This window comes from Chionomys nivalis, chromosome 14 (assembly GCF_950005125.1).
Source record: "Chionomys nivalis chromosome 14, mChiNiv1.1, whole genome shotgun sequence".
In the NCBI taxonomy this organism is placed as follows: Eukaryota; Metazoa; Chordata; class Mammalia; order Rodentia; family Cricetidae; genus Chionomys; species Chionomys nivalis.
The window spans coordinates 66,303,660-66,320,789 of record NC_080099.1 but is presented as its reverse complement, the minus strand read 5'-3'; the positions used below and the strand labels follow the sequence as shown (position 1 = coordinate 66,320,789).

General features: G+C 42.3%; 1 protein-coding gene across 3 annotated transcripts in view; it reads left to right on the top strand.

The window, feature by feature from the left end:
- Positions 1-12,614: 12,614 nt before the first annotated feature.
- The window catches only part of Taf4b (TATA-box binding protein associated factor 4b), a 200,642-nt gene continuing 196,126 nt past the window's right edge, over positions 12,615-17,130 (top strand). Inside the window, exon 1 of one of the 3 annotated variants that reach the window (XM_057789330.1) lies at positions 12,615-13,248. In XM_057789330.1, coding sequence (XP_057645313.1) covers positions 12,906-13,248 — 343 coding nt within the window. In that variant the 5' untranslated portion in view covers positions 12,615-12,905. The remainder of the gene's footprint in view (positions 13,249-17,130) is intronic. The other 2 variants (XM_057789332.1, XM_057789331.1) reach the window with 2 other exon arrangements.

Here is a 17,130-nt window from a genome sequence, read left to right as displayed (position 1 = left end):
CTCTAAAGTAACATACCTTCTGACTTCAATTTTGAAGTCAAGGTATTTTCAAAATACCTATCTTGGATTAATTCAGCAGCATTTATAAACAAATATCTGTTAGCAGCTGTTGCTACTTCCTCAGCATTCAAACAATTCAAAGAGAGCATAATAGCATACAGTATCAAGATTCTCTGTGTATTTTCCATCTTTATATGGCTTTACTTTAACCTCTATTTCTTTTATTTTTACTTTTACTGTTTGAGACAGGTTCTCTGCATATCTTTGGCTGTCCTGGAATTCCCTCTGTAGACCAGGCTGTCCTTGAACTCACAGAGATCCTCCAGTCTCTGCCTCCCAGTGCTGGCATTAAAAGTGTGTGCTACCACACCTTGAAGTCACAGAGATCTGTCTGCATCTGCCTCCCAGGCATTGAGATTAAAGGTGTGTACCACCACACTCTACTAGTCTCTTTCTTTCTTTTTAATTTTTAAGAACTTTAACCTTAGCTTACATATATTTTTAACACACTATAAACCACTTAGAGGTTTTCTTCGACTTTGAATTTTTCTTTTACTGTATATCTCTCTTTTTGTGACCACATGAGTCTTTAATTTACCAAGCAATATCAGTAGGAATAAAGCCATGGCTTTGATGGCTGTATCCAGCCCATTCCTTAGCTTTCCAGCCTCATGGCAGAGGTACTGCCTGTAGACATGTTTATCGCCACAACTCTCTGGCGTTTCAAGATCCTTGCCAGCAAGCAAGCTGCAGCATTCTGCTCACAGACCACACACAGTCACAGTCTGACTGCCTGCCTGAAAAAGTCAGAGTTTACCCTGGCAGGAAGGCCCAGAAATCCAGCATTTTGAAACGGTGCAACTTTTTTCCTGCTACGGCTGAAAACAGAAAAGCATACATTCAGCTTTACATCAACACTGTTTAAGTGTTCATGCAGGACCTCTTAAAAAAGCTGCAAAGTTTTGCAGCTAAAACTGAGTCAGAAAGCCTCTCTTAGATGAGAGCGCTTACTTGCCTCTAGCAAGCAGAGGAGACCCAAGAAATTGTTGCTACCAAGAAGCCATGCTTTATTGTTTTCTGCCCAGAATTACTTCCCAAGGCTTTATGTGGATGCAGTTTCCCCACGTTGGGCGCCAGATGAAGTCATAAGTCATAAACAATCCCACACCGGTTTGGAATTATGATTAACAGAATAGTTATTTATTTAAAGGGGAAAACTTAGAGATCACTGTCCTAGACAACAGCCCCCTGCACAATCAGTTTCAAGAGGTCCCATTTATTAATTTTTCTCTCAGTATCTGTTATACTTGGGTTATATTTGATGGGGTTAAAGACTAAATAGTCTTATTACTTTCTTCTCATTACTTAGCCAAACCATTTCTAATATAAGACTTATATTTTTTTAGGATAGGATAACTATTGAAACATTATCATATGTTTCTTGCTTGATGTTGTTCATGCTGGTTGTAATTATAATTTTTATACTTTATATTTGTTCTTTTTTAATATTTATTTATTATGTATACAATGTTCTGTCTGTGTATATGCCTGAACGTCAGAAGAGGGCACCAAACCTCATTACAGATGGTTGTGAGCCACCATGTGGTTGCTGGGAATTGAACTCAGGACCTTTGGAAGAGCAGGCAGTTCTCTTAACCACTGAGCCATCTCTCCAGTCCTATATTTGTTCTTTTTGTATATAGTTTTGTGTTAGACTTAGAACTCTCTTATTTAGACAAAAATGGGAGATGTTGTGGGAACTCCATTCAATAGCCTTTTGAATACTGGCACACTTTGGCCGTGTTGTCATGTACCATATGTGTAGACAAAATGAGTGTAAGGGCCTTTGGCTGCTGGATTCAGTTCTGGTTCGCAGTATATGCAGAGGACTGTGGATCAGACCTCTTTCTGTGAATTTATCCCAAATATTTAAACCTTTGTTATAATTCATTCTGGGCTAGTGTGGAAATTTTTCATACTGCATCAGTGACTTTTACTTGTGACTTCTAGGCTTCTGTAGGGTCCCAAATATATGTCCTCGTCTAATCCCACCACCTTCTTTACTTTAGCCACCATTTAGGCTTCTTCCAGGACCTTCCATACCTTTGTCCACCCCCAGAACCTTTTTTTGCACTGCCTCTACCATTCTACTGCATATCCAGACTTCTATAGGGCCTGGCCTGGTGAGTGGCTAATTGTGATCTTTTCATATATGCCTTTTTCATAATTTACAAGATTTTACCTTGATCCCACAACCAGTACACAGATCTATTCTTAGCTTCCCAACCTTCACTGCAGAAGATGTCTGGATTGGGCCAGTGTCCTCCCTACCTATCTGCCATACTACAGGATTCTCTTACATTAGATTCAACCTTTCCAATCAGACTTAACAACCCCACATTTCCATCTTAGAACAGGAAGAAAATCCTGTATACCAGTCCAGTCCCCTCTGCCCAGATGACACCATTCTACTCTAGACAGTCCCAACATGCCTCCACATCTTCTCTTCTCTCCTACACTGCTCTACCATAACAAACTTAAAACTAACAAAGGAACTCCGCACGCTTAGATAATTCCATAGTAATACCAATAATATGAAAGATCAAGCCAGTATCTTTTCCCCCAAACATATCAGTCATATAGAAATGTTTGCTTATGAGAATTACCTAGATGTACTTCAGGACAAAGAAATTAAAAAGAACAATCATCTCTACAGAGAATTTAGGGAATTGAAAGAAGACAGAAAAAACCAGCTCATTAACAGCAAGAAGCCAGAGTGATGCTCAAGAAAACTCAAACTTCAGGTTGATTAAAATGATGAAGACAGTTCAATAAAGAGGCAGAAACATTGCAGTGAACTCAAGCAGAAAAAAAGGTGGAGTTGGAACACCAATAACCTAACTAGAAAACTCAAAGGAAAACCTGACAAGTAAGATGAACCAATCAGAAGACATAACATCAGGTTTCAAAGAGAAATAGAGAATCTAGACCAAATAAGTGATAAACAGGAAATAATTTAAAATATATAGGAAAGGAAGACACAGGAAATTAAAAACAAAAACAAAAGCCAAACCTTTGAATTATAGGCACAGATAAGAGAGAAGAATCACAAACCAATGGCATAGGCCAGATCTTCAATAAATTATAAAAGAAAACTTTCTCAGCCTAATGAAAGACACACCTGTAGACAGAAGTTCCTGTCCTGCCTGGTCCTGCAGCCATTCAGTCCCAAATAAACACACACAGGCTTATATTAACTATAAACTGTTTGGTCTATTACTCAGGCTTATTACTAACTAGCTCTCACAACTTAAACTAACCCATAATTATTATCTATGTTTAGCCATGTAGCTTGGTACCTTTTCTAAGTAAGGCATTCTCATCTTCCTTCCTCTGCATCTGGTTGGTAATTTACTCTCTGCTTTTCCTCTTCCCAGGTTTTCCTAGACTGGTTGTGCTGCTTGTACTTCCTGTCTGACTACTGGTCAATCAGCATTTTATTAAACCAATATGAGTGACAAACTTTTACAATCTACAAAGCATTATCCCACAGCATTTCCCAATATTTTTCTTTTCAAAACAAGAACCCTGAATCTAATCTCCTTTGTTTAATTTTTTCCTGAACATTATCCAGAATTACCTTTAACCAACACTTTAAACAAACATCTATAATTCGTTTGGGGGGGGATGTAGTTTCCTGTTCATTAAAGGTTTCTGGTAATCTTTGGGGGACCCTGAGAAAATTTAGGATTATGGTCAAACCCTGACTATAATAATCTGTGAGGCTGGATTATTTCAACCAGTCACCTTGAAAGTGTTCTGGAGCTGGGCGGTGGTGGCGCACGCCTTTAATCCCAGCATTCGGGAGGCAGAGGCAGGCAGATCTCTGTGAGTTTGAGACCAGCCTGGTCTACAAGAGCTAGTACCAGGACAGGCTCCAAAACCACAGAGAAACCCTGTCTCAAAAAACCAAAAAAAAAAAAAAAAAAAAAAAAAAAAAAAAAAAAAAAAAAAGAAAGTGTTCTGGATACAGAAATCAGAGTAAACGACAACAGAGGGGCTCTGAGATATTGGCTTATCTGGGCTATCTGCTCCTATCTGAGATTTTTCAGGGAGTCTTCCTCTATCAAACCTATTTTTTCTTAACCCAGAATAAATCCACAGCCTTTCATTTCATGTGAAAATAAAAGCATAACCTCTTTTCCAAAGTAACATCTTTTGACTTAAAATTTGAGGTCAAGGTATTTTTTAAATATATAGGTTGGTTTAATCCAGTGGCATTTATAATCAAATGTCTTTTATCAACTGTTGCTTCTTCCTCAGCCGTCAAACAATTCAAAGATAACACGGTAACATACAGTGTCCAGATTCTCTGTGTACTTTCCATCTGTATGTTTGGTTTTTTTGTTTTTTTGTTTGTTTGTTACTCTGTTTTTTTTCTTTTTTGGTTTTTTAAGACAGGGTTTCTCTGTGCAACAGTCTAGCTGTCCTGGAACTAGCTTTATAGACAGGTAGGTCTAGAACTCACAAAAATCAGGCTGCCTCTGTCTCCCAAGTGCTGGGATTAAAGGCCTGGCTTCTATTTCTTTTTTAAAGACTTCCTCCATCCTTTTTCTTTTCTCTCCTAAGCATATATATGTGTGTGTGTATATATATATACACACACACACAAACACACACATATATGTGTGTGTGTCATCATTGTATATCTCTATCTTTTTATAACAATATGAATCTTTAATCTCCTATGTGGAATGACTAGGATTAAAGTGGTGGCTTTACCAGCTGGCTCCACCCCACTCTTGACTTCCTGTGTTTCTACCTTTATGGTGGGGGTACTGGTGAGACTCATGTTTATCGCTACAACTCTGTGGATTTTCTAGGTTCATGCTACTAACAAGAAGCATGCTGTGGGCTGCTCATAAACACAATTTAAGTGTTTGGTAACAGGGCTTCTTAAAATAGCTGCATGGTTTTTACCGCTAATGCTGAGTCAGAAAGCCTCTCTTAAAGGAGCCTTACTTCTGCTTGCCTCTAGCAAACAGAGCCCACCCAAGAAAATGCTGCTACCAAGAAGCTGTGCTTGACTCTGTTCTTTTGTGTCTAGAATTCCTTCCCAGGCTCTCTCAGATTTTATGTGGATGTACTTGCCTCATGTAGGGCATCAATTGTTGCATAAGTTCTAATTGGTCTTAATAAGAAAAACCTGGAGCCAGGTATGGGGCAAATACTAAAAGATCTGAGAGAGAAATGAACAAGCCACAGCCAGCTCTTACCTTGCTAATGCCTCAGCTGTAAAGGGCCAAAATATATAGATATGATAGGATATAAGGGTAGTATATCATTGAATCTACTCTAAAAATAAAAAAGGGTAATATAGAAATAGAAAAAGACAGATTATTGAATCTACTTTTAAACCAGAAAAAGCCACTGCTAGTTTTAAATATTTTACATTGATACAGATTTTTGCATATTGTTACAAATTTAAGGTTATTTTTGTTAGAACATACTATACATAGATTTCTAATCTTGTCCAAGGTATTGTACCTATACAGCTCATTTAACAGTGTAATGCAAATTTCTAGTCCTTGAAAGCTCTTACCAAGTAATTATGATATAAAGAAATGTAAGTTAGTAGTTAGTCATTACAATCTAACATACTAGGTATGTTATCACGGTCAAAAAGATATATTTTAAATAGAAAGTCTTCAAATACTTCAGAGATCTACAGAATATGGCATTTAAGATGTTTTAATAACACAGGTCCTTTTCTTTCTTTATTTTTTCAATGACAAGGAGACATGTGTGCTCCTGGCAGCACCAACATAATTCAGAGAAGATGATAAACATCGAAGAAACTTCACATGGAGTTTACTTTCTTTGTTGCAAGAGTTAGCCACTGGGCAAGAAAGTGCCCTTGCCTTAGCTGCTGACAGTGTGCTGTCCTAATTGGACAAGTAGGACACTAAACAAAGGACTATTGAATTTTGCCAAGACAAGGGAGGAATATCCTACTTCACAGAAAAGTCTGTCAGGTAAGTTAGGCATGTAGACTGAAGATGGATGCCCCAACATTGCAGAGGAACCTTGGATGACTGTTCAGGCAGCCAGATGTTTCTGTCCTTTCTCACCTTTTTTTGCATGCCACTTGTTTGCACTTCCTGCTTACTCAGTTAATATTATCTCCTTCTTTGGTCTCTGAGGTAATTGACATGATAGTTATAGTTACTTTTTTTTTTTTTTTTTTTTGTTCTTTGTTACCAGATTTTGAAAGCAAATTCACTGAAGAGGTGTAAAGTATATAAAGTCAGAAGATATAAAAAGGTACTTTTGGGTTGGCAGTGCACGTTAGAACGGAAAGTGGACAAGAAAAAGCTCATCAGGCCTCAAGCCTACACAAAGAACTTCAGGCAACTGAGTAAAACTGGGAACTGGAGGAGTGTCCCTCCCCAGGGACAAGCACACCAATTGGTTGTCTAGTGCAAAAGAACACTGAAGACATACCTACAAGTAACGCTATATGGACTCCACATGTTATATTTGGGAATATATGTGTATACACAAATGTGTATATGCATGCAGTAACAATTGATGAAAAAAGGGAATATGAATTTGAAGGACAGCAGAGAGGGGTTCATGGGAGAGTCTGGAGGGAGTAAAGGGAAATAGGGACTGTAGTTGTCTTAGTTAGGGTCATTGCTGCTTCAGTGAAACACCATGACCATAAAGTATGTTGAGGAGGAAAGTGTTTATTTGACTTAAACTTCCATATCACTGTTCATCACCAAAAAAATTCAGGTCAGGGGCTCTAGCAGGGTAGGAACCTGGGGGCAGAAACTGATGGAGAAGCTCTGGAATGTGCTACTTATTAGATTCCTTTCCTTGGTTTGCTCAGCTTGCTTTTTTATATAACCCAGGACTTACAGCCTAGGGATGGAACCACCCATAATGGGCTGGACCCTCCCCCACCAATCACAGGTGTAGGCATTCTCTCTCTCTTTCTCTCTCTCTAAATTTATTTAGTTGTATTTTATATACATTGGTGTTTTGCCTGCATGTATGTCTGTGTGCGGGTCTTAAATCAACTAGAGCAGGAGTTACAGACAGTTGTGAGCTGCCTTGTGGGTGCTGGGATTTGAACCCACATCTTCTGGACCAGCAGCCAGTGCTCTTAACTGCTGAGCTATCTCTCCAGCCCTGGAGGCATTTTTCTCAATTGACATTCCTTGCTTTTGGATAACTCCAGTCTGTGTCAAGCTTACCAAAAAACCAGCCAGCACAGTAATTAACATACAATATCAAAAAAGTGCATGGTTGACAAAATATTTAGGGCCAGTGTTTTGTGGGCATGACTTTTCCCTAGCCCAGAATGAGACAGAGGCTTTCATCAAAGTGGGGGTGGGAATTCAGAAAAAGAAAAGAAAAAGGTCAGGTGTGGTGGCTATGCTGGACCAGAAAAATCAAGGCTAACCCATCTACCCAGCTTTTGATAAACCGAACTAAACTTTAAATAGCTTACACTACTTTTGCTTTGCTTGAATGTTGCTTGTCTCTATTCAGTCCATCCTCTTAGCAAGTAATCATTAAATACTTTGTATGCCCGAGGCACTAGGGCAGAGACAGTGTTTTGTTTTGTTTTGTTTTTGTATAAATTTCTCTTTTAACAGTAGGGATTTTTAGGAGCCCATGAGTCTAAAGCATCCTAGGCAAACACTCTTTTCTATTACTGTGCTTCTGCCTTTAACTGCCCTGTTAAGTCCCTTACAATGAAGTAATCATAAAAATAAAAGGAAGTGCATTCCAGTGAGTGTCACCCGGGAGCTGCTTAGTACTGTCAAGGCACATTTCCTGAACTTCATTTGGGGAGTCAGCATCAATGTAAGAGAGCAGGAAAACTGTAGAGTGCTTCGGGTACAGGATGAGGAGAGCTGTAAACGAACTGGGTCACCATATGACTACCAAAGCTGGCCACCCTCCTGCCTCCATTTCCTGGGTTTATAAACTCTCATTATTACAGCCAGCACGAACAGAGGTTTTACCTGGAATGGATATGTGAGACAGACAGTGGAAAAAGTGGAGACTTCTAAGTCACAAGTGAGGATGGAGAAGGAAAAGTTCTGAATGACAGATTACTTGCTATCTTTGTCATTTCAGATGCTGCAACAAAAATACTACCCTAAGCCAGTATGATGGTTCAGCCAGTAAAGGTGTCTGTGACCAAACCTGATGACCTGAGTTCAATGCCCAGAACCCACCTGGTAGAAGGAAGCAGTTGACTCCTGAAAGTTGTCTCCTGACTTGCACACATAATAATTCCATTCCTCTGTACCTAAGTAATTGCCATGACAACCTATCCAGCAGATATCTAAAGTCTGAGACATACAAGATAACAGAGTTGGTTATCTGGTAAGGGATGGTCATCTTTTTATCTTGACCTTACCATGCACATTAGAAGAGGCACAGGAATTCTTTTAGAACTCGTTACAAAGTATTTATTAATGAGTTTGTTTAATTTTGGCAGACAAAACAGGGTCTCAAACTATAGCCCTGTTCATTCCTGGCTGCTCAGCCCTGAAATAACCACACCGAAACTGTATTAATTAAACCACTGCTTAGCCAATTAGCTCTAGCTTCTTATTTGCCAACTCTTACACCTTAATTTAACCCATTTCAATTAACCTGTTTATCACCACGTTGCTGTGGCTTACCGGGCAAAATTCCGTCCTGTCTATGTCTTTGTCTCTGACTCTGCCTTCTTTCTCACAGCATTCAGTTTAGTCCTGTCCCCTCCCACCCGTGTAGCTCTGTTCTGCCCTGCAGATTCCTTATTAACCAATGGTATTCACAGCATACAGAGGGGAATCCCACATTGTTGTAATATGAGCGGCGGGGCTGCGTCCCCGGCACCCGGCCGCCCGCATGGCTAACTTATGCCCCGAAATAATTACACCGGAATCTGTATTCTTTTAATCACTGCCTGGCCCATTAGTTCCAGTCTCTTATTGGCTAGCTCTTACATATTGATCTAACCCATTTCTAATATTCTGTGTAGTACCACGAGCTGGCTTACCAGGGAAGATCTTAACCTGCGTCAGTCTGGAGTGGGAGAATCATGGCGACTCCCTGACTCGGCTTCTTTCTCCCAGCATTCTGTCTGTTTACTCCACCCACCTAAGGGCTGGCCTATAAATGGGCCAAGGCAGTTTCTTTATTAAATGAAAGTAACTCCTCCATCATTTCCCCTTTTTTTGTTTAAACAAAAAAGAAAGGCTTTAACTTTAACATAGTAAAATTACATATAACAAAATGGTTATCAAGCAAGAATTACAATTACAATATTTATATCTATTTTATCTTTTATCATAACTAAGGAAAACTATAACTATAACTAACCATTCTTCAACTCCATCAAAGACTCCAGAAGGATATAATATTACCTAAGCAAACAAGAGATCCAAAACTCTAGAAATGACAGAGACATCTCACTGCCTGGACAGTCACCCAAAGTTCTTTTGTACTGTTGGGGCATCCATCTTCAGCCTTCAGGCCCATAGTATCCAGCAGACATTTTCATCAAGCAGGAAATTCCAAAGACAGTTCAGTCACTTTTTGCTGTGTCCTGCAGAATGTCTCGCAGACTCTTTTATGAGTCAGGAACCCCGAAAAACCATCTCACCTTTAGGCAAGTTCAGCAGTCCTCTTTCTGCTCTGCGGGTTCTCTGTGTCCAGTTTATGCAACAGTCCAGGCAAGAGCAGTTTCTTGCCCAAATGGCTATCAAACTCCTTAAGGAGCCTCTTCGGTGTCCATCTTCCTCTTGAAGTAGATTGGTGCTGCCAGGAGCAGACGTGTCTCATTATCATGAAAAGCCCTAAGTTATTAAAATTTTTTAAATGCCATATTCTGCAGTCTTTGAAAGATATGAAGAATGTCTAACTGAAATATATATCTCTATATATCTAGAAAATCTAACATGACTACAAGCTTGACTATTGATGATTATCCATTAACCTATATTTCTTAATTATACATTATATTTTTAAATGAACTACACAATCACAATACCTTAATCAATATCAGAAATACATATACACATAACAAAATTGACCTTATAATCCATACCAATGCAAATTATTTATATCTATATCACCACATCACAGCCCAGGCTGGCCTCAAACTTGATACAGTCTTCTGACCTCAAGTTCCCATGAGTGCTTTGTTTGATTATTATTGTTTTATTATTTTGAGGCATCACACCAGCTCCCTAATACCTCTTTATACAAAAAGTCTAGATTTTTTTGCCTGAGGGCTCCTGAAATAAGACCCCTCCCCAAGGAGGGTCAAGAAAGCCTGACAAACGGTAACCCCTCCCCAGGGAAGGTCAAGACCACTCCCACAGGCTACTTAAACTGCCCCCCAGAGAATGAACTTGTGGTCCCTGGGTATTATGTGGTCTCCCCTTTCCTCTCTTTCCTCTTCATGCTTTCCTGAAACCACCTGGGGGCGTAGCATTAAACATGGGTGTCTTTTTGTGTTGGCAGAGAGACTCATCTTAAGAAATACCTAACAGGTCTCATTACATAGCCCTGGCTGACCTGGAACTTACTGTGTAGACCATGTTGGCCTTGAACTCACAGAGATTCATTGCTTGTCTCTGCCTTTCCCGTGTTGGGTTAAAGGTGTACACTGTGAAGCTTGGCTGATTCTTTTATTCTTTTTTATGTGTCTGTGTGTGGGTACATGAGTGCAGATGTCCACAGAGAACCGGGGAGTCACACATCCCTGGAGCTGGAGTAACAGATGGTTGAGAGCCATCTGATGTGGGTGCTGGGAATTGAATTCGGTTCCTAAAGAGCAGTAGGTGTGCTTACCACAGAGCCATCTCTCCAGCACTGATTATTTTAATGTTTAATATTTAATTTTTTTTAAGAGCGTGTCTTGCTATGTAGGCCTGACTGGCCTGGAAACTGCTGTATAGTCAAGACTGCTGAGACAGAGTATGTAGCCAAGAATGGCTTTGAACTCTGGATCTTTCTGCTTGAATCTTCTCAGGGCTGGGATTCTAGGCTTTCATTCCCACACCTTACTGCAACAAGTACTATTTGCATATCTGTAGGTTATAAAGTGCTGTGTCATGCGCGCTTAAATCATGTTACCAGAAATACTCACATACTTGCTAATTTTGTAGGGGGTGGGTTATCTTTTAATAAGAGCTTCATGATTTAATCATGTCCCAGAGGCCCTATTTCGTAATGCCATTACAATTTCCACATATTTATTTGCGGGAAACCCTCTCTGAGCTAAGCACCTGTATATATGCAAAGTTTCCCTCAGTACAGTTAATGTAAATCACTACAAAACGATCCTGTGACAGGTAGGCGGTAACGGCATCTTCCCCGGCTACGTCCTGGAGAAGGTTTCTAAGGGACTGTGAGCAGCTTCAGTAAGGCACTTACGATCTTAGAGCTGGAATCTGTAGACGAAGAACCCGAAGTCCTGTCCCAATTTCGCAGAATTTGTCACATAAACAATTTAAATGAGCTAGGAAATGTTCAGCATTGAGGGAACTGACACAGGAGGAGCCGCACACTTTCAAGGCCAGAATGCTCGTGTAATGAGTTTGGGAACATCCTCAAAGACAGTGGGAGAGTCTAACAGACAATTCCAGGTGGAGAGGAACTGGGGAGGCAGAGGTAAGCAGCTAGGTCCCAGGCTAACCAGGCTAAACAGGGAGGCCCCATCTAAAAATACAAAACAAAAACCAAAACAAAAAACTCAAAAAATTCAAAAGAGGAACAAATACACTAACAGAGACATATAAACTGGTGAGGAATAAAAATTCTTTTCCAGTTTGTTTTAGGTATTTCAAGTCTAAAGTAATATCTCACAAATATATTTTAAATTTGGTTTTTCAAGACAGGGTTTCTTTGAAGCTTTGAAGACTGTCCTGAAATTAGCTCTTGTAAACCAGGCTGGCCTGGAACTCAGAGATCCACCTGCCTCTGTCTCCCGAGTGCTGGGATTAAAGGCGTGTATCATCACCGCCCGGCAATATATTTTTAAAGACGATAAAATTACACACGGTTTTGATTTTTACAAGGTCAACAGGAGTGAAAAAAATTTGGAAGGCTTTTCAGTGATGCCGAATAAACAGGAACCAGACAAACCCAAAGCGGGACTGAGTTCCTGAATTCTGCCTTCAGCAGAATCAGTTCTCTGCACTCATGTCCTAATGCGTCGCGTCCTGGGGACGGCGGACGGAGGTGCTCCGAGGCGACAGCCCGGGCAGCCCGCGGGGACGCCGGGTCGCAGCTCCGCCGCCGCAGCTCGCCCAGCACGTGATAACTTCCCGGACCCTGCGCCTCAGAGCTCTCAGGGGAGGAAGAGTCCGAGCCACTCCGGAGCCGGCCCTCGTGACGTCACGAGCGCGAGTCCTCTCGCCGGCCAATCAGAAGGCCGGATAGCAGGGAAGCCCCGGCCGGCGGGGGCCGCCAGGGCGCGTGCGCATGGGCTCCGCGTGGCTATATAAACATGGCTGGCAGCGCGGCGCCGTGGCCGGTGCGGAGCGCGTGTGGGGCGCTGCTGGACGCTGTGGGTCTGTAGGGCTTTGAAATTTTTGGCGGGGAAGCGCAGAGCGAAAGCTCCCCGGGTGGGAACTGAAGTGACGGCCCGAGGGAGCTGCCCGTCCGGGCGGTTCAGCGGCGGGACCGGGGCTGAGGCGCGCACGTGTGGGCGCCGCTGGCGGAGGGAGTGCCCGGCGCGGTCGCCGCCGGCCGGGCCAGGAGCGCGCGTGTGCCCCGCGATGCTGCGGCGCCCGGACTGCGCCCGACTGCGTTGCCGCCTGCCCCGGCTCGCCTCGCCTCAGCTCCGGGAAGGGCAGCGCCGCTGCCGCTGAGTCCCCGAGGGCATGCCAGCGGGCCTCACGGAGCCGCCGGGCGCCGCTGCTCCGGTGGTCGCGAGCGCCTCGGGGACCGTGAGCATGGCCCCCGCCGCCGCGCTGCCCGTGCGGGTGGAAAGCACCCCGGGGGCCCTGGGTCCTGTGACTAAGGCGCCTCCTGGCAGTGTCTGCGTGGAATCCGTGGCGCCCCAGCCCCTGCCAACCCCAGTGGGGACGCTAGTGACCAAAGTGGTTCCTGTCACGGCTCTTCCTAAACTCGGCAGCCCCCGGCTGCCAGCTCCTCAGATAGTCACCGTGAAAACTCCGGGCACCACGACAATCCAGCTGCCTGCTAATTTGCAGCTGCCTCCAGGTATGTTTATCACCTCTGCTCGCCGGAGGTGACTCGGGGACCAGGCAGCCCCCCTGTGTCTCCGAGGAACTTCCTAAGGTTGATGTTGCATGTGGGCGGTGCTTTGGGCTTAGCATTCACGCAACCTCTAGGTTCATCTCTGCGTTTCGTATTGAGGAAAACAATCTTTCCACCCTGTGGACACAGACTCGCAGACGCACGTTCTAGACTGCCCTGGAGGTGTTGCCAGGCACCCCAGTGGGGACATAGGGACTAGCTGGAGTTAATTTTCTTGTGGAGAAAGGTCCAGTAAAAAGATGACTTTTTAAAAGAAAGGGTTTTGAAACTTAAGACGAAGGGGTTTCTTAATTTAAGCAGGTTAGAATAAGTTTACTGCAAAAGTGATTACTCCTCCCCCCCCCCCCCCCCCCGCCGCTTTGAGATAGGATCTTTTATTCCGGGCTGGCTTTGAACAGTCCCAGTGTAGGGAGGGTGACCTTGAACTCCTGTTGTCTCCTTCCAAGAGGTGGGATTACTTGTGCGTGCCACAGCATCTGACCAAATGCTGCTTTCTACATCGTCTTAGTGTGCAAAAGATTCCTTCTAGTAGGGAACAAGTGCCCGGGTTGACAAATCGGAAACCTGCAACTGTTGTATTTGATACAATGTGAGAGTGTTAATGAGTCTTTGGCTGCTTTTTCTCCACTGGAGGCTTGAGTTGGGCTGTTTTGCTTTGTGATATTTTACATATTGTAAATGTCTGACTGTTGTGTTGTTATGTGTTCCTTGATTGAAAAATATCTTGAATTCGTCTTCCATTAATTTTGCTAAGCAGAAAGTGGAAATGGAATATATTGGTAGTTAGCAATAAAAAAACTGTCAAGAGAACTACAGTTAAGCCGAGCGATTGTGACACACCTTTAATCCCAGCATTCGGGCGGCACAGAGGCACGTATATCTCTGAGTTCGAGGACAGGCTGGAGTACAGAGCGAGTTCTAGGACTACCAGGGCTACACAGAAAAATCCTGTCTCAACATATCCCCCCCCCAAAGAGAACCTTGGTAAAGAAGTGGAAACATTAATCGAAAAAAATTCTTTAGTATCCACTAGCAAAAGGAGAGAGGCTCCTTTTTTTTTTTTTTTTTTTTTTTTTTTTTGGTGGGGAGAGGGAGTGTGTGTAATACTTTTATGTCAACTTCACACAAACTGAAATCATCTGAGAGGAGGAAGCCTCAACCTCCTTCAGAAGATGAGGCTGTAGGCAGGCCTGTAGGGCACACTCTTAATTAGTGATTGCTGGGAGAGGGCCCAGCCCATTGTGGGTGGTGCAGGCCTGGTGGCCCGGGGTTCAGTAAAAATGCAGACTGAGCTAGCCACGGGGAGCAAGCTAATAATAATAAGCCTCTCCCCTCCATGGCCTCTGCATCAACTCCTGCCTCCAGGTTCCTGCTCTGCTTGAGTTCCTGTCCTCAGTGATTTTGATGAAAAACTTTATATGAAACTGAGTGAATGAAGCCTTTCCTCTCTAGGTTGCTTTGGTCACGGTGTTTCACGATAGCAATGGTACAAATACAAATATTGTATTTGTTTATGGACATCCTGAGCACATTATGTTCTGCACATTTCACACAGCTCTGAGTACAAGTGGAGTACACAGGGTACCTCTACAACAGTAATCATTGGATACAGTGTTTGCCAGTTGTAAATTGTTACCCTGCCTACAGTCTTACAAAGTAGTGGTGAATGTATTTGAATGAAATTACCTGCTTGTTTGTTACAATATACATTCTTGTCTAGTCACTGATTTTTTTTTTTCAGAAACAGCCAAAAACTATTAAGAGAGAAGATTGTCAAGAGGGAAAGCTTGTTGCTTAGTTGTAGCAAGTTATTAACTGAGGGCTTGCCATGGTAGTCACCACATCTATTCATTCATTCATTCATTCATTCATTCATTCATTTATTTCTAAACAGGGTTTCTCTGTAGCTTTGGAGCCTGTCCTGGAACTCACTCTGGAGACCAGGCTGGCCTTGAACTCACAGAGATCCACCTCTCTCTGCCTCCCAAGTGCTGGGATTAAAGGTGTGCACCACCACCGCCTGGCACCATGGTAGTCACTTTTAATACATTATTTATATTTTTATTCTCTCCTCATAGTGGGAAACTAGCAAAAGGAAAAGAGGTCTGTAAGGATAGATAATTCCCCAATGCCAGGCAAGTAACTCACTGAAGACTTTGAATCCATGTCTGTTTAGCTATATTCTGTATACATGGCTGTGTTTGCCACATGAATGTGTAAAGTATACTTCGTGGAGCGTCAGTGCTGAAAGGTAACACAGATTTGTGAGTAAAACTTCTCTTTACTTTTTTTTTTAAACTTGTGTATACAATGTTCTGCCTGCATGTATGCTTGCACACCAGAAGTGGGCACCAGATCTCATTACAGATGAATTCTGGGAACTGAACTCAGGACCTCTGGAAGAGCAGCCAGTGCTCCTAACATCTGAGCCATTTCTCCAGCCCCCAAACTTTTATTCTCTAAATCAAGAAACTCAAGCATGCCTTTAATCCCAGCACTCGGGAGGCAGAGGCAGGCGGATCTCTGGGAGTTCGAGGCCAGCCTGGTCTACAAGAGCTAGTTCCGGGATGGGCACCAAAGCTACAGAGAAACCCTGTCTCAAAAAACCAAAAAAAAAAACAAAAAAAAACTCAAACTGAAATGTCCTTGAGTTTTATTATAGCAAAATAAGATCACAGCCCAAGTCTTATATGAGTTGCTTGGGGGAATTTCTACTGGTGTGTATCCAATAGATGAAATGACAGTGATTTATTGTGGTTTATAAATTCTATACAATTCAGATGTGCTGATAATTAACAGTTACTCAAGAATGTTTATGTCAGTTCTTAATTTACCCAGATAAATGCCTTTGGGTACTTATTTTGGATTTTCCCTTGAGTAGAACTTGTTTTTAAAAATACTTAAACATATGAATATTTGTTCAGGTCAGAGAGTGCACAACCCTGTAATTTGAGCACTTGCAAGTTCAAAGACCATGTTCAGGCCTGTAACCCAGTAAGGAGGCTGAGGCAGGAGGATTGCCTCAGGTTTGAGGCCACCCTGGCCTAGTGTGAGACTGTCTCAAAGCTAGGAACTAGGTAAATGACTTGACTCCTAAATGCACTAGCTCAAAATATAGTGTTATTTTATTTATCTTTTAATAAACAAAGCTTGTCTGAAGCTCAGAGGGTAAAACTAAGCCACTAGAGGCCAGGCAGTGGTACCACACACCTTTAATCCCAGTACTAGGGAGTCACACGTCTTTAATCCCAGCACTAAAGGGGAATTTAAGTCTGCAGCCGCCCAGCGTTGGTAGAGGTGAGACTTCTATAGTGGCATGACTGTTTTGCTTTTCTGATCTTCAGCTTGAACCCCAATATCTGTCTCTGGATTTTTATTACTTGTGCTACAAACAAAGCCTGAATTTGTTCCCTTACACAGTGGTTCTCAACCCTCCTAATGCTGAGACCCTGTAATATAATTCTCATGTTGTGACCTACAACCATTAAATTGTTTCATTGCTACTTCATAACTAATTTTGCTTCTGTTATGAATCATACCATTGTGCAGGATATCTGATATGTTAACCCCTGTGAAAGGGTTGTTCCATTCCCATAGGGTCGTAGTGGTTTGAGAACTACTGCCTTAATAGAACCCATGCAAAAAGCTGGATACAATGGTATACATCTTTAATCCCTGCTATCCTAAAGTGAGATCACAGAGACATTGCCTTAAAACAAGGAGGAAGGGGAGAAATGACTTCTCGAAAGTTTATCCTCTGCCTTTTATGTACATGTTCCTCTCTACACGAAATAAATAAATCTTAAACAGAAATGTGTTTAAACA